Genomic DNA, 21,013 nt, shown 5'->3' on the forward strand with positions numbered 1-21,013 from the left:
CAATAAAGGTAAAAAAGTGGTCAATAACATATTCCATTGTTTGTTTATTAGAGGGAAGCAGTAAGGGATGTGGATATAACAAGGCTGCACCAACTTGAAAACCAGTGGTACAAAGAGGTGGAACAATGTGTTGAGGAGTGGGTGAGAGGACTTTCAGCTGAGCTGAAGAAGCAATGTTTTCTGTAGGAAGTGGCATTTTGAAGCCTTCATTCAGGCCACAAACATGCATGAAGGTATTGAATGCTAAGTAGGATTTCAGTGGGCAGAGATTTGCAGAGGGAACTGCTGGAAGAAAGTCTTGAAGGCCAGAACAGAGTGCTAGGTGGCGTAGGGCAGAGGACAAAGATGTCAAGATGTGGACCCTGCCGTTAAAGGGGCTCATAAATCAAAAGCGTCAGATAATCCATATACACAGAAAATTACAATACAAGGTAGAAAGATGTAGGTGTTATAAAGGAGACCTAGCTCAAGTACCTTGGGAGCTCAGCAGAGGGTGAGATTAATTTCCTTCTCTTGGAGGTGGCAGGAGACCAAGTCAGAGGTTCACCTCTGGAATTGTAAGCCTAGACTCAGAAAGTCTCAGAGGGAATCTTGGAGGTCATTTAGTCCACCCGCACTCAAGCCATGATTTTCTATCCAGAGTTGACAATGACTTTAAAATGGAGACAACAACATCAAAAAAAGTGGAGATCTGAAGAAAAACTGTTAAGGAAGAGGATCTGTGGGAAGGGGACAGAAGAAGATGAATTCAGCTTACCGGTGCTGAGGAGCTGGTGGAAGCGACTTCCTCGCAAAGGAAGGGTTGAAGGCCATGAAATGGATGAGATCAGGGAGGGAGGGTATGTCTGGAGAGATGAGGTATAAAAACAGAAACTAGGGTAACGCCCACGTTCCTGGGGGTGGGAGGAGAAAGAGGAGTCAGAGAAGGAGTGGCCCCAGAAAGAATTGAGAAAAGACCCTGGAGACTGACTTGTCACAAAGTTTCTAGAAAGGGGTGGCAGGGATGGAAAAAAGGCCTGAGGTCCAAGGGAGCAGAGGGGGACAACTGCCTGCCGCAATAGGGATTGAGGTTAGACTGGGAGTTGCCAAGGGTATTTCAATGGATGAAGGCTTTTCCAGAGACTCTACAAATGAGGTGGATTCTCTCTGTCTGATACATTTTAAGGTGGAGCCCTCCCAGAGGCCAGGGGAAGAGGGCTGTGCCCCGGTCTGCCTCTATAATTAGCATCACCTCTTCTAACCCTAACCAGTCCCTCCAGGAACTGAAAAGCTAAAGAACGTAATTAGGAGGGATTTCACACCCGGCTCTCCGGCCCAGCCCGGTGAAGTCCCGTTTCATCATGCAGCTGCAATGACTCTCGGAGCTGTCACTCTCGTCCGGTATTGCCAACAATCTGACAAAATCCTTTTGCAAAAGTTTGCAGCATTCGCCGCGGGCTGACTACAGCTCCCAGAGTTCCCGGGCGCTTCTCGCCGTGGATTGGCTAAACCGCCAGCTCCTGAGGGGGTGTCGCTCCGCCTCCCCAGGAAACAGACATCTGATTGGCTGCAGCTTGGGGCTTTTGTGTCCCCGCCCTCCTCCGGGGACCGCAGCGAGCTGAGCGTTGCTGCTGGTGTCAGACCCCGGCGAGCGCTGGCAGTTCCACGGCGGGGATGCTGAGGAGCGCTGGGTCCGCGAGCAGTCCTTGCCACTGCGGACTTCAGAGGCACTCTGGGCCGTGAAAACCCGTGCGCTGCGGCCGAACCCAGGCTTCCGAGGCCATTCACCGCTCCAGAAGCCGGACGAGAGGAGAGTCCAGCGAGGCAGCGGCCGTTCCCGGATTCTGGGCTTTCGGAGCGTTCTGGAACCCTGGGAGATAGCCCAGGGTTCTAGAACCTCCCCAGCGGCCCCTAATCCCGGCTTCCTGCGTGCGTCCGTCCACAACAGCCTCCGGTGCACTGGTCGTCGGCGAGCGGCGGCTGGGTCCTGGCGCACACCATGATCGTTGCGGACTCCGAATGCCGCGCGGAGCTTAAGGGCTACCTGCCGTTCTCCCGGGGCGGCGGCGGCGGCGGCCCTGGAGCCGGAGAGGTAAGCAGCGGCCAAGCCACGCCACTTTTACGTTGAACCCCGAGCCGCGTCCGAGCTTCGGGCTAGCCTGAGCTAAGTCGGTGAGCCGCCACTCCCCCTCCCCACCCCCACCTCCACCCCCACCCCGCCCGGGATCGCGGAGGGAGAGTGGAGCGCGTAAACCAGGAGTGGGGTTGCATCAACTGGCAGCCTCGGCCCTCTCCGCCCCCTTCCCTCCCCCACTCCCCCCAGGGCTGTGGAGCCCTCCTGGGCTCCCTCGGACTCCTGGCCAATGAGAGGAGAGTCTTCTCGAGGTTTCCTTAGGTTTGGGCTCTGGTGGAGAGAGTCATCAAGTCCAGGCAAATCCCGGCCGCAGCGGCCCAACCACTCCTCCTCTCCGCCCCCTTCCGCAGATTCCCTTCCTCTGGGCTGGGGCTGGCGGGCGGACGACTCTTTCTAGGTAGGATACGTCCCCGCTCCAGTCCCCCAGCGCGGGAAATGAGGCACCTGGGACTGGCCAACGAAGGTTGACCTCGTCCTCCTACCCTGTCTGCACCCCGAATTGGGAAGGGGGTGCGGGTGTTTCCGGGCCTTGGTTGACTGCCGGGTAGGCGGCGGCGGCAGCGGCCAAAGCTCTGGGGAGAGGGTGAAAATCCTGGCCACCGCTCCAGAGCCAAGCGCAGTTTATGCTGTGCCCTTCTGAGTGGTCTGAGGTCTCAGAAGTTTGTTTAGCAGGGACTCCTTTTGCAGTGAGGCTAGGAATAACGCCGGGCCTAATCTGGCAATTCGCCTTCCCCCACGCCCTCTCCACCTTCATCGATAATTAACATCTTATCATTTATAAAGCACCTACTAGAAGCCAGACTCGGGTTTTGCCTTTTCTCTGAGTCCTCAGGACTAACCTAGCAAAATACGAACTATACTATAGTCCCATTTTACAGGATGACAAAATTGAGGTCCAGGAGGGACTTTGGAGAAGCTTCCTTCACTAACCTCACCGAGTAGCTCCGTTTTTGGCCTGGGTGTCTAGGATTTCCAAATCAGTTTGGCAGTACAGGGAGTTTTACTTGTTTCTTTAGTTTCCAGACATGGAGAGTGGCACAAATGTATAACTGGGGCTGGGAGTCAGGCAGTGGCTGGTCCTAAATGGTGACTCTGGGAAAATCGCTGGGATTCCTTTGAGCAGTATGGTTCCCGGGGAGGTCCTACATCCAGAAGTGGATGGTTTGTGTCCGGGGTTTTCTATTAGCTTATTTACCCTTCACCACGGTTTAAGAGCACCACGGGGAGAAACAAAACCTGCTTCTGCCAATTCTCAGCTGTGTGACTTTGACCAAGTCACTCTGCTCCGAGTCTGTTTCCTTCTCTGGGGGTGAGGGGGAGCGTGGGGGGTGGAAATACAGTTAAGTCCTCACTTAACGTTGTCTTTAGGTTCTTTGACTTCAAGCAAAACGATGCATAAGGAAATCAGTCTTACCATAGACTAATTGATGTAAACAATGTTGAATGAAACGATGTTATTTAAGGACCTGCTGTAATGTTATTTATTAAGAGCACCTGGGCAGAGCTCCAGGTTTATGCACTAGCCCTCCCACTCACTCGCTGTGTGACCTTGGCCAAGTGATGTGATCACTTCTCTGATCTGCACCGTCCTCCCATGGAGCTTTGATAGTAGTATCTCTGAGGGATATTTGGGAGAATTGACTGAGAACATAAGCAAAGGCCAAAGCACAGTGCCTGGAACATAGTAACTGTGTCAAACATGCCAGCTCTTGTTAGGATGTGACCATCACACATTTCTCTTTGCCCCAGAGTGTCTTACAGGGTGTGCCTGAGCCTGCCCCTCCTGCTGAGGTGGGAGCTGGTCCATTCCTCTCAGGGACAGTGCCTGGGAAGTGGTCTGGGCAAGCTGTGAGGGAGTGGCCTTTAGATGGAAGATGCGTCTGCAGGGGGGAAAGTAGGTGATGTCTGAACCCTTTCTATAAATTCTCTCTCAAGAAAAGAGGACCTTGGGAAGATGTCTGCTTTAAGTAGATTCCTTAGAAGATGGCAGGGTGCCAAACTTACAAAGCCTGGTAGCCCAAGGACCAAGAGAAGATCCACATGTACAGTCCCTTCAATTCCTATCATTTCAACACACACCCCTTCAAGGGGTCAAGGCCTTTAGACACTTTAGTATTGGTAGTATGTTTTCACAGTCCTTTTAGGGTCTAGAATCACTTCTTCAAACATTTCCTCAGGGAAGCCTTTCCTCCCCCACCAGATAGGTCCCTCCTGCATACCCTCCTCCAGTCCCCCTTCTCCCTTGTATGAGCTTTTATCCTAATTATAATGTAACAATTGTATAATCAGGCATTTCTTGTCTGTCTCCCTTGCTGGACTAGAAGCAATCTATAGGTCACATCCCAGCACTGTTCTTAGCACCTAGTAAGTGCTTGTAACTATTTGCCCCTGTTGGCTTAGCTGACCCTTGTGAACTCTGCTGGCTTTGATGTCAGATCTGAGCTGTGCCTGTTTGGAACAGGGCTCAGAAAGAGCTTCAATAAGCTGTCTCTGAAGAAGGGGTAATACGACCTCTTTCCCTCCACATGGTTGCGAGAAATCAGCCAGTTCAGGTGTGTAAAGCACTTAGCCTGGTGCCCAGCACAGGGTGAGTTTGTGGCACCACTCACAAGCCCCTGCCCCAAGGCTGGTCAGAGGCCTCATGCGGTATGTCTCCCTCTCAGGTGTAAGCACAGGCAGGTATCTGAATGCGGCAGACCACAGCTGCCCACAGGATGGGTGTGGGGCAGTCTCTGCTCTTTCCCAGCTGCCAGAGTGACTTCGTAGGTGTCTGTAGCTGAGTCCTGGGGGTTGCAGGCTGTGAGTAGGATACCAGGAAATAAAGCTGGAGCCATTCCAAGAGCCTGGTGTGGGTGGGGGACAGAACCCTTGGAAGCTAGACTAAGCTGAGTTGAAATCTCAAGACTGGCCACTTGTCATCTGGTACTTAACCTTTGGAACCTTAATCTCTTCTTTAGTGCAAACTAGAGACCCCCCACCCCACCCCAAAACTGATGAAGATTAGATGGAAATTGTATAAAAGTGTCTGAGCTAATACAAAAGTTAACATTTAGCAAGTGCTTAAATGAGGAGCCAGGCACTGGGCTCTCAGGTGATTATCCTCTTTTTACACCTTGCCTGAAGCCCTCTCTGTTGAGTGGCCACCCAGGGCGCTGTCTGAATGGTGTTCCTGCTGCTCCAAGGGACCCCTCAGTTGGAACTATAGGAACTGTCACCATTGGTCTTTCCCTTTGCCTGTACTGGCTGTGTTACCTTGGAAAGGTCTCCTGCCGCCTCAGTTATATGGTTTTTTTCATCTGTGAAGTGGGGGTGGGCTCTTGCCTTTATCAGGTGTGCTGAAACTGCACTTTCCAATACTGCAGCCTTAAGCCACAGATGGCTGTTAAAATTTTGATAATTTTTTTAAAAAATTAAAATTCAGTTTTTTAGTTGCACTAGTGACATTTCAACTGGTCAGCCACCATGGCTAGGGGCTACTGTCTTTGTTAAAGACTGTTCCATCATTGCAGAAAGGCCTATTGGACAGTGCTGTGCTAGACACTGGGGGTTACAATAGAGAACTAGTTCCAGGGTACACCCTCAACGTAAGAAACAACACAGCATGGCAGGCTCTGAGATTGGCGGCAGTGGGTTTCCTAGGGTTTGGGCAGGCGAAGGAACCTCTCAACCCTAGTGAACCCCAGGTGCAAAGCATCGGGGCTATTGAGACCTTGAGAAGTTCAGAGAACAGGAATACTTGGTTTGTATCCCAACTCTGCTACCTCCTTACTGGCTCAGTGACCAGGAATGACTTGATCTCTCTGATCCTTATTCCTCTTCCGTAAAATAGGAACTCTGGCAGTAGCTCCTGCCTAAAAGTGCATGTGAAATAAATGCTTCACTGGTGTTAATCACGGTTGTTACCTGCCATTATTATTATTGACTTCTTATCCCAGGGAATAGGGGAGGGCTGATTTGCCAGGGGGCATTGCTTGGAATTGGGACAGTGCCTCCTCTGCTTCTCATGAAGTTCTGGGTGTCAGGGTTAGGGAAGCATTCAAGGCATCGGAGCTCTGGATAAGAATCTACTTGGTCTTGTCTTCAAAGCTTCGCAGTTTCTATTCTTTGGCTGGAATGCTGGTCCACTACATCTTTATAGGCCCTGCTGCCTAATAAACTCATTTAGATGTTTAGATAGCAACTCAAAAGTTACCTCCTCAGTGGCTTTCCCTGTTTACTCAGACCACAGAATTGCACACGCCCGCATCCCATCGTAAACTCTCTCATTACTCTATTCCACTTTCTTTATATAATCTGTGTTTTGAAATCCTGTTTATCATTTGTTTATTCATCTTTCTCTATTAGAGTGTAAATTCTGTGAAGGCCAAAACTTTGTCTTTTTACCCCTGGACTGTTGTTGCCTGAAATGTGGTCATCAAAAACATTATTGAATGAACAGATTAATTTTGGTTCCAGTTGGAAAGCCCTTAGCACAATGCCTTATGCACACTGGCTATAAATTATGCTATGCTCACCCAATTAAATTAGAATTGCTAGAGATGAGATCTTGGCATTGGTATTTTTAAAAAGCTTTCAAAGGGATTCTGAAGGACTGCTTGGGTTGAGAAGCCATTGTTTGAAACAACATTCAGATTAATGATAGCTGACTTGTATTAAGTGCTTACTGTGATAGATGTACTGAGGTAAGGGCATTATCTGATTAAATCCTTATGACTACCCAGTGAAAGTAGGTACTATTAGCCCCATTATTTGGCGAGGAAACTGAGGCTCACATAGGTAGCAGATGGTGGGGGCGATATCCTTTGAGCCCAGGCGGTGGTTGTCAGGAGCTCCGACCTTTTCCTGTACTCTGTTATCACCATCAGGGCTGAACATGTTGGTGGATCCAGACCTGTCACTTAAAGACCAACAGGTTCCCCTTGACAGTGCATGAGACAGATTTTAGAGTGAGAAGGGACACCCAAGGCTGTTTCCTATACCCCTCTAGCACCCTAGTGGGCTTTCCTGGTCCCCCCAACCCCCAAATCCCAGTTCCACCCTGCCCTTCCCCACCCCACCTGGCTGTGGTTTTCTCTGTCCTCAGATCCCCTGAGGGGGAGCCTTTTTTGTGGAGTCAGCAATTCTTATCTCCCCACACAGAGCTGTTAGGCTTTTTCTCTTTGGTGAGGGAGGAGGGAAGCTAAAACGCGAGTGCTTGGGGCTTGTGGTGGTTTCTATGCTGGACTCGTTGGAGGAGCCTGGCCTGGTAGCTCCTAGAAGTGTGGGCTGAAAGAGGCCTGAGCAATCAGCCCAACTGCTTTCTTTGTCCAGGGGTGAGGCCCAGAGGGTTTAGGCTGCCTTCTCAGAGTCACGCATCAAGTTAGTGGCAGAGCTGTTATTCACACCCTGGAAATCCAGGTCCCATTGTTATTTGTCCTCTTTCAGAGCAGCAGACCTCTGCCTCCCTCGGGGAGCTTTTGGCTATCTGAGCGTGAAGGGTCACTTATGACCTTTAGTTCCTGGACACCTGGGTTTATTAGTAATAATTCTGGATTTTAATGAGAGGGAGAGAGTTAGGGAAACATTATTTCTGTCCAGTGAGGCTATAACTGCTTGGATAAACTCTAAGGCCAATGCCGAGAACCCCCTTCCCAGTGTTCAAAACTATGTAAAACATCCTTCATGAACCTCACCTCTAGATGTAGAAGCAGACTTAGTGAGTATATAATTGGTGGTTTCCAAATAGGCTCCAACACATACGCGTGAGTATAGCTGCCACTGTCAGCCGCGTATGCCCTGCCTGGATTCCCTTGGTGGCTCTCTGCTTTCTTTATGTTCCTCATTCATGGGCTCGTATGAATGGCCTGGCCCTACTCTCCACAAAATTTGATCTGGTAGTAAGGAGACCTAATTCAGACAATTAGAAGACATTGTTTTCAGAAGCAAAGCGCTGGGACTTGTGGGGTCACAGATGAGGGTCTGAAAGACGTTTCCCAGACCCTGGAAGACTGTCAGTTAGCTCTGTAAAAGGAGTGACTAGTGGGAGGGTGGTAGTGGACCTGACTAACTCTAATTTATCTCAAAAGCTATGGGAGGTAGAGGCAGGGTTTTAAGCCACCTGATCAGATTTGCCCTTAAAGAAAGTTTGCTCTGGCTGCAGAAAGTTTGCCGTCTTTAGAAACCACCAGGGTCATGTACTCAATTAATCTGCTCCTAGTCCTAGAAGTGGAGCAGGGGTTATTTATTCATTTGTTTTGTTGAGTTAGTAGAGGAGGGATGGGATAGGGCAGGGAGACCACTCGTGAGGCTGTGGTTGGTAGTCCAGCAAAGAGATAGCTGTGGTCTGTGAGGTGGCGATGGCAGGAGGGGTGAAGAAATGACAATTTGAGAGAGACTGAGCTGCCACATAGGAATGTAGGGTACTTGGCAACTTGGTTTCAGGATGTAAATGAGGGAGGTTCGTATATGGCTGCCAAGAAAGCGGTCTCTTGGATATACGCAGCATGGTGGCTATATATTTCCCTTCCCCCAGTACTGGGGCTTCCTGGTCCCCTGCCCAGTTCCTGAAGAACTAAGCCTGTAGGGTGCGCGCTCTCTCTTGTTTACCCTGTCTCCACCCACCAAACAGGTATCTATCCCCACCCCCCTCCTCCTTGCAGACTGCACCAGAAAGGGGGTTTTAAACCTCAGTGTGGCCCCTCAGGTAGGAGGAGAAAACTGGAGAGAGAGCTATCCTTTTAGACCTCCCCTTTACCTCCAACTAACCGTGATGTGTTTCCTTCCAGGAGCAGAGGGAGAGGCGAGCCCGGGGAGGCCCCCGTGGGCCCAGCGCCTTCATCCCAGTGGAGGAGGTAAGCTTGGAAGGGGTTAGGGACCTGTTGGTCTCTGGGAAGAAGGGACAGATGGGTGGGTTAGGGTCTTTTCCTATCTCTTGAAATAGCAGTTTTGAAACTACCCCTTCAGGTTCCTGACTCATTCAATCCACAAAACAGCACTGGCAAATCAACCCCATTTTGTTGGAAAGGAACAGGCTCAAAGAGATAAAGTGATAATGACACACTAGGTAATGAACAAACTTTTGATTCCCAGGACAAGGCCTGCTTTTCCTCAAGAAGTTAGAGCCATCTGTGTTTATCTTCTCACCTTTGGCTGTGCATACATTACAAAAAGTTTTTGTTTTGTTTTGTTTTTTACTTCAAAAGTATATGTTCATTATTTACAAATTTTCCAATGTTTTAGAAAACTGCAGTCTCTTGTAGTCCCACCCCCACCCTCCCAAAGGTAATTGTTGTTTCCTGGACTTTTTTTTTCACACAGAACCAAGGTCATAGTTTATAGCATGTTTTTGGGGGGAGGTTATTGTTTTGTTTTGTTTTTTCACCTAATACAATAGAGAACTCTTTCATTTACTGAGGCAGGTCATTCATTCATTTAATAGCTATCTATTGAATGTTTGATCTGAGTCAGGCACTGTTCTAGGCGCTGGGGATACAACAGAGAACAAGACAGAAATCCTTGCCATCCCAGAGCTGACGTTCCAGTGTGGGGGTGGGGATGCCTGTACAGGCACAGGGAAATTTTAAAAATATTTGCCTCCCTTTTCTTCAGCCCTCAATGACCAAAGACAGATACTTTGTTTCCCTGTTCTCTTTTCTCTCCTAAATATGTAGGCCAAATAGTTAATGAGCTGTTAACAAATGTTTAAGCCCCCCAGTTCCCTCCACTCTTTGTAAATGGAAAGTAAACAACCACTGCTGATCATTCCAGTCTGTAGCCTAGAATTTTAAGCCCAGGTATTGTTCTTGTATTTTATTTTTTCATTTAGAAATAACTACTCCCCTTTTATTCATATATTTTTTAATCCTCACCCAAGGATGTATTTATTGATTTTAGAGAGAGATGAAGGGAGAGAGAGAAACATCCATTGGTTGCTTCCCGTAGGAACCTGACTGGGCATCAAACCAACAACCTGACCAGGAATCGAACCTGCAACCTTTTGGTGTACGGAACGATGCTCCAACCAACTGAGCCACACTGGCCAGAGCCAAATCCTGTTTCTTTCATAGGAGTGTTGGTTGGAGTGTAAACCTGTACAACAAAAGGCTGCAGGTTCGATCCGTGGTCCAGGTTTGTATGGGAGGCAACCAATCGATGTTTCTCCCTTTCCCTTCCTCGCTCTCTAAAATCAATAAACAAATTTTAAAAATTAAAAAGAAAAGAAGTAAACTTGGGGGTCCATCTAGATTTGGATGCTGATTCTGTCATTTACTAGATCTGTAACCTTGAAAAAGGAATGAAATCTCTGGGCCATGATGTCCTTGTCTATCAGTGAAAGAAGTAGTGTTCACCTCACAAGATAATTGGGAAAATTCAATGAAATAATGCAGGGGAAGCTCCACACTCAGCCCTGGCATGGAGAAATCACTTAGGAAGTATAAACTATTTTTCCCCTATTTCCCATGGCTGTATGGATTTGCAGTGTTGGAACAGAAGTCCCATGAAGGCAGGAGAAGCTAGATTTTAATCTCTGTGCCTGAATTTTTCTATCTAAAAATGGAGAAAATAGAATTCTTATTTCTTAGTTGTAAGAATTAGAGGAGTAAATACATATAAAGTGCTCAACCAGTGCTTGGCACATCATAAGCCTTATGTAAGTATTGGCTATTATTATATTAGTACAAAGCTAAAGATTTATACGATCTGAAGAGAAACCAGAGTATTTATATTAGGAGTCTAATAAGTATTTAATCACTTAATGAAATATCTTTTACTCTCATATTCCTTTTTGGGACATGGTCAGTGTTTTCAGTTTCTTGCCGTTATCATCCCGCGGCGGTGAACATGTTGGTCTCTCGGTGGGAAGGACAGGAGGGGAACCCACCTTCTCACCTTTGCTTGGCAGGTCCTTCAGGAGGGAGCCGAGAGCCCCGAGCAGAACCTGGGACTGGAGGCACTGATGTCGTCTGGGCGGGTGGACAACCTGGCAGTGGTGATGGGCCTGCACCCCGAATACCTCATCAGATTCTGGCGCCTGCACTACCTGCTGCTGCACACAGACGGGCCCTTGGCCAGCTCCTGGCGCCACTACATTGCCATCATGGTGAGCCTGTCTGAGCCTGACTCGCACAGAGGTGGCCGCACTGCGGGGGGCTCAGGCCATAGATCTCTTTGCTGGGGACGTGCCGAACTGATTCTGTATAGGAGGAGAAAGAGGAAAGCCCTACCTCTATCTGACCATAGACTCTTCGATTTTGAAGAGAGGCATCTTTAGTGGCTGCCCTATGGCTCAGGAAACTGAGGCATAAAGGAATAGATGACCTGCCCAACATAGGACACCCAACCAGTGACAGGGCTGGGGTTAGTACCGAAATTTTCTGCCTCTCACACAAGAGCGAGGCCTGTGATGTCACCCTCCACGCGGCAGTCACCCTGAGCAGGGCGCAGAAAGAATAGTGTGACTTAAGCTCGTGACCTTACCTCCACAGGCTGCCGCCCGCCACCAGTGTTCCTACCTGGTGGGCTCCCACATGGCCGAGTTTCTGCAGACGGGCGGTGACCCTGAATGGCTGCTCGGCCTCCACCGGGCCCCCGAGAAGCTGCGCAAGCTCAATGAGGTCAACAAGTTGCTGGCACATCGGCCGTGGCTTATCACCAAGGAGCATATCCAGGTGCAGTGGGCAGAGAGGCAGGACCCCGAGGAAGCGCAGGGGCTGAGCCGCGGCTTGGCAGGCAGCCCCGGGGGCAAGCGCTGAGCAAGTCTGGCCTTTTTCCTCTCCAGGCCTTGCTGAAGACAGGCGAGCACAGCTGGTCCCTGGCCGAGCTCATCCAGGCCCTGGTCCTGCTCACCCACTGTCACTCACTGGCCTCCTTCGTGTTTGGCTGTGGCATCCTCCCTGAGGGGGACCCGGAGAGCAGCTCTGCCCCCCAGGCACCTTCACCCCCCAGCGAGCAAAACAGCCCCCCCAGCAGGGACTCGTTGAACAATTCTGGGGTAAGTCGCCCGCCTGGGGTTTAGGTGGGAGAGGAAGCTGGAGTAGCTTGCCATCCTGTCTCACAGTGAGGAGACTTAGGAAAGTTACTTGACTTTGAAGTTCCATTCCCTCATCTATTAAATGAAGATAAAGACTACTACTTCATAGTGGGTTTTGAGGATTAAATAAAATAACCATGTGAATGGCTTCTCAACATGCAGCTCCATAGACTTAAAGTCTCCTCATTGTAGCACTTTTAAAATATAAAGTTTGCCTCTTATTCTATAAGGTGGCCTTTTTTGTTTTAATACGAAAATAGAGACACTTTAAAAATCCCTTACCTGTGAGGATAGTCGATGCTCAGGGAAGACATATCTGTTCTGTTGCTTCTTAAACTTCATTTTGGAGAGCACAGACCATGTGAGCTGCCCATTCGGGGGGACCTGGCGTGTGGGGAAGATGAGTGGAGTTTCCCGGGGCGGCCGAGGGAGGAGTAGATGGTCACCACTGAGTCCCTCCTCCAGGGCTTCGAGGCCGCCCGAGACGTGGAGGCTTTGATGGAACGCATGAGGCAGCTTCAGGAGAGCCTATTGCGGGACGAGGGAGCGTCCCAGGAGGAGATGGAGAGCCGCTTTGAGCTGGAGAAGTCAGAGAGCCTGCTGGTGACCCCCTCAGGTACGGGGTCACAGATGTCCAGGTTCATGGGGCTGCCCCCCATCCTTTGCTGTCTCTGCTGAGGAGAAGGCACCTCCGTGCACTGCATCTCTTGTATTTTGGGGTCAGCCCTGGGTTTGGATCTGGCCCATTAGCCTTTCTGGCAGTGTGATCACTGATAAATCACTTCCTGCCTCAGGGCCTTAGTCTCTTCCCATGTGAAAAATTGATGTGTGGGGGAAATGGAACAAGAAAAGCAAAGCTTTGGCCCAGGGTAAATGGCTTCGGAAATAGCTGCTACTGTTAAGATTGCTAATACTATTACTTAGTCTCATCCCCAGGTTCATGGGCCTGGCTCACCCCCTCCCCTAGGCCTGGCTCCATCTGGAGTCCTGGTTCCCCTCACTGTAGCGCAAGGGCCGTTCTCTGGCCTCTGCTCTGCACTGCCTGACCCCCTACTGATGATCAGCCAGGAGCGGAGGGCTCTCTGTGCTCCATGCCTTGGCCTCACTGTGACCTCTTTCTGATGTCCGCAGCTGACATTCTGGAGCCCTCTCCACACCCAGACATGCTGTGCTTTGTAGAAGACCCCACTTTTGGATACGAGGACTTCACCCGGCGAGGGGCTCAAGCACCCCCCACCTTCCGTGCCCAGGTGGGCTCTCCCCACTAATCATGGCATTGCTCTGGATTTACCAGCAGGGCGGGGCCGGGGGGGGGCAGTTGTTTGAGTGGTTAGAGTTGGGCACCTTCTCTCCCTCAAGATTCCATGAGGGAGGTGGGAGACCCTGGATCATGAAGAGACCCGTCTGCATGCCTCTTGGTTTCTCAGGCCCAGACCAAGCAGTAGGTTAGATTTTTGGGGTGGGGAGGTGTGCTCCAGAGGGTGGGCTCTCTCCTGGGTCCCAAGGATTCCACTCACTCACCCCTTCTCATGTTTCTCAGGATTATACCTGGGAAGACCATGGATACTCACTGATCCAGCGGCTCTACCCTGAAGGCGGACAGCTGCTAGATGAGAAGTTCCAGGCGGCCTATGGCCTCACCTATAACACCATGGCCATGCACAGCGGAGTGGACACCTCCATGCTCCGCAGGGCCATCTGGAACTACATCCACTGCGTCTTTGGCATCAGGTAAGTACATGCCACCTCATCCAGGGGTGTGCGTGCACTGCAAGTCCTGTCTGCACTCACAGTTGTTTCTTTTCTCTCTTTTCCTTTCTTCCTACACTGTTTATCAAAGCAAATTTATTTCTTTTCTGATTGTAAAAGATAACAGAAGTGCTCACTGTCCAAACCTTATAAATGAAACTCTTTATTCCTACCCCCTAGAGATAACTGTATGTCAGAGAGAGAGAGTTATGCTTGTATTTCCATTCAAAGAAGCAGTTCTCTCATAATAAATAAGGACAACATAAATGCCTATCAGTAGAGTACTTTAGATAATGATATAGCCATTCAGTGAAATACTATGCAGCTATTAAAAATTACAATAATGGTCTATTAATAGTGTCTTGGGAAAATGTTCAACATGTATTGAGAGAAAAGAAAGCTGGTTACCATCCAGAATCATCATCTTCCTCTTTCTTTTCTTTAAATAAAAGTGTGTGCATGCATAGAAAATGTGTGGAAGGCTGTACACCAAATTGTTATTAGTTAATGGTTGTCTTTGTAGAGTATGTGATGAATGATGAATGACACTTTCATCTTCATCTAAATATTTGCTGATTTTTTTGAACAGCTTTTTTCTTTAAATTGATGGAATTATACTTGAAATATTCTGCAATAGCTTTTTTTTATTAATAATCTTGTTGGTATAGATAGATCTTGTATGTTATTTTACCGCTGAATCTACTGCATGGTGTTCTGTTTTGGATATGATGTAATTTTTTAACCATTTTCCTATTTCTGGATATTTATGTAGTTTGTAATTTTTCACTATACAAATACCATGTGCACTGCCTAACTAGTTTTATACTTAAGTCCTCATAGATAAACCTTAGCTGTGAGATCACTTGTTAAGGATATACAGAGAACAATTGTTATTAGTTTTTATTTTTAAAAAATCATAGTCTGATAACGTTGTGGGAAATTCAAAGAATTAAGGAAAGAACCATTTTCCAAAATTCTACTACTCTATAACCACATCTGCATCATGTGACATTTTTCTCCATTGCTTTTTTCTTGTGTAGTTGAAATTATTATGGTTATTTCATTTAAATAAATTTTCATATTAAATAAATTCATTTAAATATATATAGTGTTTGTACAGAGAAACAGCCTGGATATTTAGCAAATTTAGAAAACAGATAACAAAAAGAAGAAGAAAAAGCTATCTGTGATACCACCCACTCTTACTATTGTCAAGTATTTCCTTCCTATCTTTTTTCCATACACAAATAATCAGAACATATATAAGTTTATGAAAACAAGATTTTCTTGCCTATAAATTCATTTATTTTACTTAATCAAACAGGAGTGTATTTTAGTGAACACGTGATTTTTTTTTCCTTGCTTTTTTTCATTTAACATTTTAATTCCAAGTATTAAAAAAAAAGAAAGTCTACCAGTTGGTTAAAGTGTCATCTCGGCACTGGTTCGATCCCTGGGCAGGGCACATACAAGAACCAACCAATGAATGCATAAATAAGTGGAACAACAAATCGATGTTTCTCTCCCCCTTCCTCTTTCTCTAATATCAATTAAAATGAAATATCACACTGTAGTCTCACACACACTCAGATGTGGGAGAAAGAAAAAGAACAACTTTTAAAAATCAATTTTTTAAAAAATCCCCCAATTTTTAAAAAGGTACAAATGTGTATTTCTAGGTATTACTATTAATCAGATTTCACTTGGTGGGTTGAGCTGTACCTAAGTGGCCAACATCTTGCTGGTCATTGGCAGGTTTCTAAGCCAGGGGCGATCGAGGGTGGACTGGTACAGGCTAAATCCTGCCCAGCTCTCAGGTCCAGGCTCCTCCATTCTCCAACATGATTCTTGATCCTATACTTTTGTCTTCTGAATCTGTCCTCCAGTTTTCAAGCAGTCTTCCCCATCCTTACAGATTTGAGATGACTCACTGGCTCACGGGACAGGATAATGACAAAGTAGCTTCTAGACTGGTCACTGACTTACTTTTTGACTTCAAACAAATTAATTGCCTTCTCCAAGCCTCAGTTTGCTCATCTGTAAAATGAGTACCAGCTCCTTTTTGTCCTTTCCCTCTTCCTTCTCCAGGGTAAATACTTAACACTGACCTACCCCATCTTCCATGGCCTTTACAGTAGAGTTATGAACATGATCTTGGAGCCAGGCAGAGCTAGGTTTGAATCCCGTTCCCAGCTGTGTCACATAGAGCAAGTGACATTACTTCTCTCAACCACAGTTTCACCTGTAAAATGAGACTGATGAGTACAGTATATTGTATACAGTAGTTTTGTATACACTAGTATACAACAGTTGTTGAGGATTCCATGAGTATATGTTCACATGGTACATAGTTGGTACCGAATGAAGCATGCTATTCTCTATGCATTTCTTGGCCTGTGATATATGGCATCAGCTATTTTTCTAAGAGGAACCAAACTTTTATTTGCTTTCTCCCTTCTGCCTTTCCTCCCTCCCTCCCTCCCTCCCTTCCTTCCTTTTTTTCCAAGTTATAAGAGAAAGTTACAGAGGTAGTAGAAGTGAACCAGCTGAGCTGCGTAGGCTCAGGAAGCAAGTTACAGAGGCAGAAGTAGGGCCCTTGGAGCTTAGGAGAGAGAAAGACAGAGGTAACGGTGCGTGGGAGGCGGTGGAGAAGGGAAAGGCAGTTTTCTGCCTTTTCTCCCTACTCTCTGTTCCTCCTTTCATAGGGTGGGACTAGGGGAGAGGAGCTAGTTCTGGGAGGCAGCGCTGAGTGACACTATTGGGGCCTTTCCATCTAGGTATGACGACTATGACTACGGGGAGGTGAACCAGCTCCTGGAGCGGAACCTTAAGATCTATATCAAGACAGTAGCCTGCTACCCAGAGAAGACCACCCGAAGAATGTACAGCCTCTTCTGGAGGCACTTTCGCCACTCAGAGAAGGTACGGGTGTGGCCTATGGGGGGCAGACAGGGTGAAACTAGATGAGCCTGGCCAATGGAGGGGGCCAGGAGGTCAGGACCAGGTGAGGTACCCCAGACTGAGTTTGCACTGCTAGTGGGATACCTGGGCATATTGTCCTGGGTATAAGCCCTACTGCACTTGTGATTTCAGACTCCATTTACTCACCTATAAGATGGGAATGTGCTCCACGGGGTCCTCAGTGGCAACCCAGGAGGACCTGGGTTGAAATCATAACACTATAACTCAGTAGCAGTATGACCTTGGGCAAGTCACTCTGCCTCCCTGAGCTTTTTTATCTTTACACTGGGAATAAATACCACCTGCATTTCAAGATTGCTGAGAGGGTGAAATGAGAAAACGAATGTAAATCTCCAATCCCAAACAGGTACTCAGTGGTAGCTCTTAACTTTTAGCTTTGGGGGATAAGGAGATCAGTCACAATAGAGGCAAATGTTGAAATTCCTCAGCAGTCATTGCACCCAGCTGTTCAGAGCCTTAGGAAAGGGAAGGGCGCGGTGAGTGGTCAGGGATTGGAGCCATGTGGGAGGGATGGTGAGAACTGACATCTGTCACCGACAAGCTCTCCTCTGTGCCCCAGGTCCACGTGAACTTGCTGCTCCTGGAGGCCCGCATGCAAGCCGCCCTGCTCTACGCCCTCCGAGCCATCACCCGCTACATGACCTGACTCCTGCACAAGACCTGAGCCCGGAGCCGCTGACCCTGGGGGCATCATCGTCCCTGCAAGAACTTCTGTGTCTGGAGACAGACCTGATCCCTTTCTGTCCCACACCCACTCCCCACACTCTGGGGGTGGACTTTTGTGTGACGTGCAGCCCTGAAGCCACGCCCTCCGTTTTCTCACTGGAATGGACAGGATTTCTGGGATCTCAGCTTTGCCCCTGGGATGTGGAAGAGGACTAGCGGATCCCCAGAGGCCGTGCCCTTTCTCCTGCCCCTAAACCCAGAGGCAAAGGGCACAAGAAGTAAAATGGGCTGACTTTGGCCTGTGTACCCCAGGGAGGGTCCCTGACACCACAAGTAGTAGGGCCTTCCTGGACTGCAAGGTCCCTGGCTGGCCCCCGAGGGAGAGAGGCAAACACCTCCAGGGACTGACACTCCAAGCAGCTTTCCTTTTCCTCCTCCCTCATTTCCTCTTTCATTTACCTGCCATTCACCCATCAATGTGAAAGTCAGGGTCACAGCGGGTCTGTGCATCCAGCTCCCCAAAAACCTGTTCCTGTCGGGCAGTCTGGAGGCCCCTTGTTTCTTGATCGTCCCGACCCTACTTCACTTTCTTTGACCTCCTTTACCTTTTTACCCTTCTCTCCCACCCCTGGTGGTGTGAGGCCCTAGTACAAATCTACATCAAAAAGTAGATTATCATTAGGGAATTTGAGTAGCTCTGTTGGCCACTTTGCCTTTTGAAGACTAGGGAGTATTAGAGTCTAAATTCTCCGTATTTTGGTCCTTAATGGTTGCAGTTCAGACCTCTTCAGGGGCTCACCTCTAGGGCCACAGTCAGTGGCTGCGAGGAGGGGGAGGAGGGCGAGGCAATCTGCTCTTCCCAAGAGCGGCACCTGCCCGGCACCCTACCCTGCTGTCTCCTGTGGCTCTGCTGCAGACATTTGCCAAAAACTTGATCCTTTTTAGGTGGCACATGGCCCAGTGGGAGAGGCGGGAGACCCCATGGTTCTTGTTTGGACCCTGCCACTGGCCAGGTGACCATGGCGACATTGCCAAACCTCCTTGACTTCTATTTCCGAAGTTGCAGACTGAGGGGTGGGGCTAAGTTCCATATCTTGGGTTTCCCAAGCCAACCTGCCAAGCAGTGAACTGTAAATCTTGCAGGATTTTGAGGGCCCCTGGGGACCCCCACCCTTGCAGTCAGTCTCCAGTCAGTCTCCTGGCTACCTTCCAAGGACCATCCAGTTTGTGTCCCCTCTCCTCAATTTTAGGTGGATTGCTTGGAGGCAGAAGCAGCCAAGGACTGATCCCAGGCACTTTTTGTAACGAATAAGCTGTGAATTATGACTTCCCTTGCCCTTCTTCTGGCAGTATGTGACTCCTCTCTGACCAGTTTGGAGGTGACTGAAAAAAGGCCAAGATGCCACTTGCTTCTGATCCTCCTCCCTGGGGTGGGGCAGGAGAGGAGCCTGGTCAGTGTGTCACATTTCATACCCATGCAGGCGTGGGGAAGTGACTGGCACCGCCGCAGGCCTCGAAGTCCACCCTGCAGTGAAGTTGGGCTGGAGGGAAGAGGCCCCCCACCCTGGGGTTTGGATTCTAGAGGGGACATGATGACTCTGTAAATGTCCTGTAGGTGGGTGGGGAGGGGTATTCAGTGTTCAAGTACAGAAGTCTTTGGCTTTGCTACCAGTTCTGTATGATGAGAAATAAAAGCTCACCAAGGTTTTGTTTTGTACTTCTTGTTAATGAGTTGTTTTTCCATTTCCTAAGGGTCATGGTTCACCTGTTAGCAGGAAGCCATGATTGCATCACGGGCCTGACCTGCTAGCCCCAACCCTACTGGGCACTTGTGCCCAGTGACTGCAAGACTGGGAGTGGCTGGCATTGAAACTACTTCTGTACCTTCGGTATTGAGCCCTTTCACCCACTAGTGGCAGGTCACGCTCTATGGAAAAATAATGGCCAAGTTATTTTTCTCACGAAGCCTTGTCCTTGACTGGGTACTTGGAAGCCATTTCTCTGAATCTGTACCAACTCTTGGGAAGAATTGAAATTCAGAGGTAAAGTGCCATTGCTGAGACCACAGAGCTAGTCAGTGGTGGAGCCCGGATTCCGCCTGGAGTCCGCTTGACCCTGAGGCCTGGGAATTTCGCCTTGCTGTTTTTCTCCGCTACTGGGCTCTGCCTGTGGCAGAGGGAGGCTGTTTGAGAATCTCTGGAAGACCCCCCTCTGTACCTGCCCCACCACATTATGCTTATCTGCTCCTCATCCTTCCCTGTCTAGCACCAAGGAGATAGAACCAGGCCTAACGAGTTAGATGTGACCACCCCACCCCTGCCCCATGCTATGCCAGTGCCAGTGGTCAAGCTTCCAAACTTCCCTGGGCACCAAACTTCCCTTTAGCTTAGAAAAACCGCTTCGTGACTAAGAGCTAAGCCCTCTCCTGCACAAAAAGGCCTCTTCCAAGAAGCTGCCCCTGACTTCATGTCCCCTTTTCCCTCTACCCTCTTCCATTTTTGCAGTGTTCCTAATAGGCTTGTTCTTCCTTCTACAGTCATTTAAGAGAATGTGAAAGAGTAAATCAGACTTGGCATACAAAACCTGGATTCTGGTCCAGACTCAGTCACTTATCCAGTGGCAAGGGGGCGGGTGGATGCGGAGGGATGTCGAGTCCACTGTGCCTCATTTCCTCTCCCATGAAAATGGGCACAAAATGCTTTCATTTCTTTTCCAAGTAGCATTATTGAATGTTGCCAGATGTTTTCAAATTTAACCGCTCTTCACAACAACCCTGGGAGAAAGGAGTGGTGTTGCATTTTATAGATGTAGAAAAGGAACCTCATGTGAGAGTCTATGGAACACCAACTTAACAGACCAACCTGGGCTCAAATTCCAGCTCCAACATGTAACGTCTGACCATAAACAAGTTACCTCGATTTCCATCCTCAATTTCCTTATCTGTGCAATGAAATTAATCCCTAGAGTCAGGAGGGTTGTGTGAATTTAATAACGCATGAAAACCACCTCCCACAGTTCAGGTACCTAGTACCCAGCACGGGTGAGCCACTTAGTACTAAGATATCTGCCCAATGTCACACAGCTGAGGGAGGATTTGAACCATTGTCCATCTGATTCCAGAACACCATTTTTGTCCCAAAGCTCCCTATACCCTCAATCTGCTTTTTAAAAAATTAGGTTCAAGTCATTTTGCACAAGGAATTGAAAACTCTTGGCCCCAGGTTGGATCTAATGAATTCATTTTATACCTCTGCTGCCTGCCACCCTGGGCACATCTACCCAGGCTGGAGGTGGTAGGAGGTCGCTGGTGGCTTGATTGTTTGGCTTTTGAAGTAGCCGTGCTTGGCTTGAGGACTGCTGAGAGTGAGTAGAAAGGATCTGGGTGAGTCTCCAGCAGGTTTCAAATGTTCATCAGAGCCCTAGGAAAAGTGGAATGAAGACGTGATTCACAAACTTTTTGTGTCTCAGACTCTCCTAGAGGACCAGTGGTTGGA

General features: G+C 48.5%; 1 protein-coding gene across 1 annotated transcript; it reads left to right on the forward strand.

The window, feature by feature from the left end:
• The first annotated feature begins 1,609 nt into the window (after positions 1 to 1,609).
• SESN2 (sestrin 2) lies at positions 1,610 to 19,215 on the forward strand. The gene is made up of 10 exons (XM_054571837.1): positions 1,610 to 2,071; positions 8,878 to 8,943; positions 10,995 to 11,192; positions 11,578 to 11,760; positions 11,871 to 12,083; positions 12,588 to 12,738; positions 13,254 to 13,372; positions 13,663 to 13,853; positions 16,649 to 16,793; positions 17,413 to 19,215. The coding sequence occupies exons 1-10, from the start codon at positions 1,979 to 1,981 to the stop codon at positions 17,497 to 17,499; spliced, it is 1,446 nt and encodes a 481-aa protein (XP_054427812.1). The 5' UTR covers positions 1,610 to 1,978; the 3' UTR covers positions 17,500 to 19,215.
• Positions 19,216 to 21,013: the final 1,798 nt, after the last annotated feature.

The sequence above is a fragment of the Pteronotus mesoamericanus genome, unplaced genomic scaffold, assembly GCF_021234165.1.
Source record: "Pteronotus mesoamericanus isolate MK-2021 breed Mesoamerican mustached bat unplaced genomic scaffold, CSHL_Meso_final contig_221, whole genome shotgun sequence".
Classification (NCBI taxonomy): Eukaryota; Metazoa; Chordata; class Mammalia; order Chiroptera; family Mormoopidae; genus Pteronotus; species Pteronotus mesoamericanus.

Bases quoted from the DNA above. Each gene is read 5' to 3' on its own strand.
- SESN2 (XM_054571837.1), top strand. From the start codon at position 1,979: ATGATCGTTGCGGACTCCGAATGCCGCGCGGAGCTTAAGGGCTACCTG. The intron at 2,072-8,877 runs GTAAGCAGCGGC...GTTTCCTTCCAG, and splicing joins GCGGCCCTGGAGCCGGAGAG to GAGCAGAGGGAGAGGCGAGC. The intron at 8,944-10,994 runs GTAAGCTTGGAA...TTTGCTTGGCAG, and splicing joins CCTTCATCCCAGTGGAGGAG to GTCCTTCAGGAGGGAGCCGA.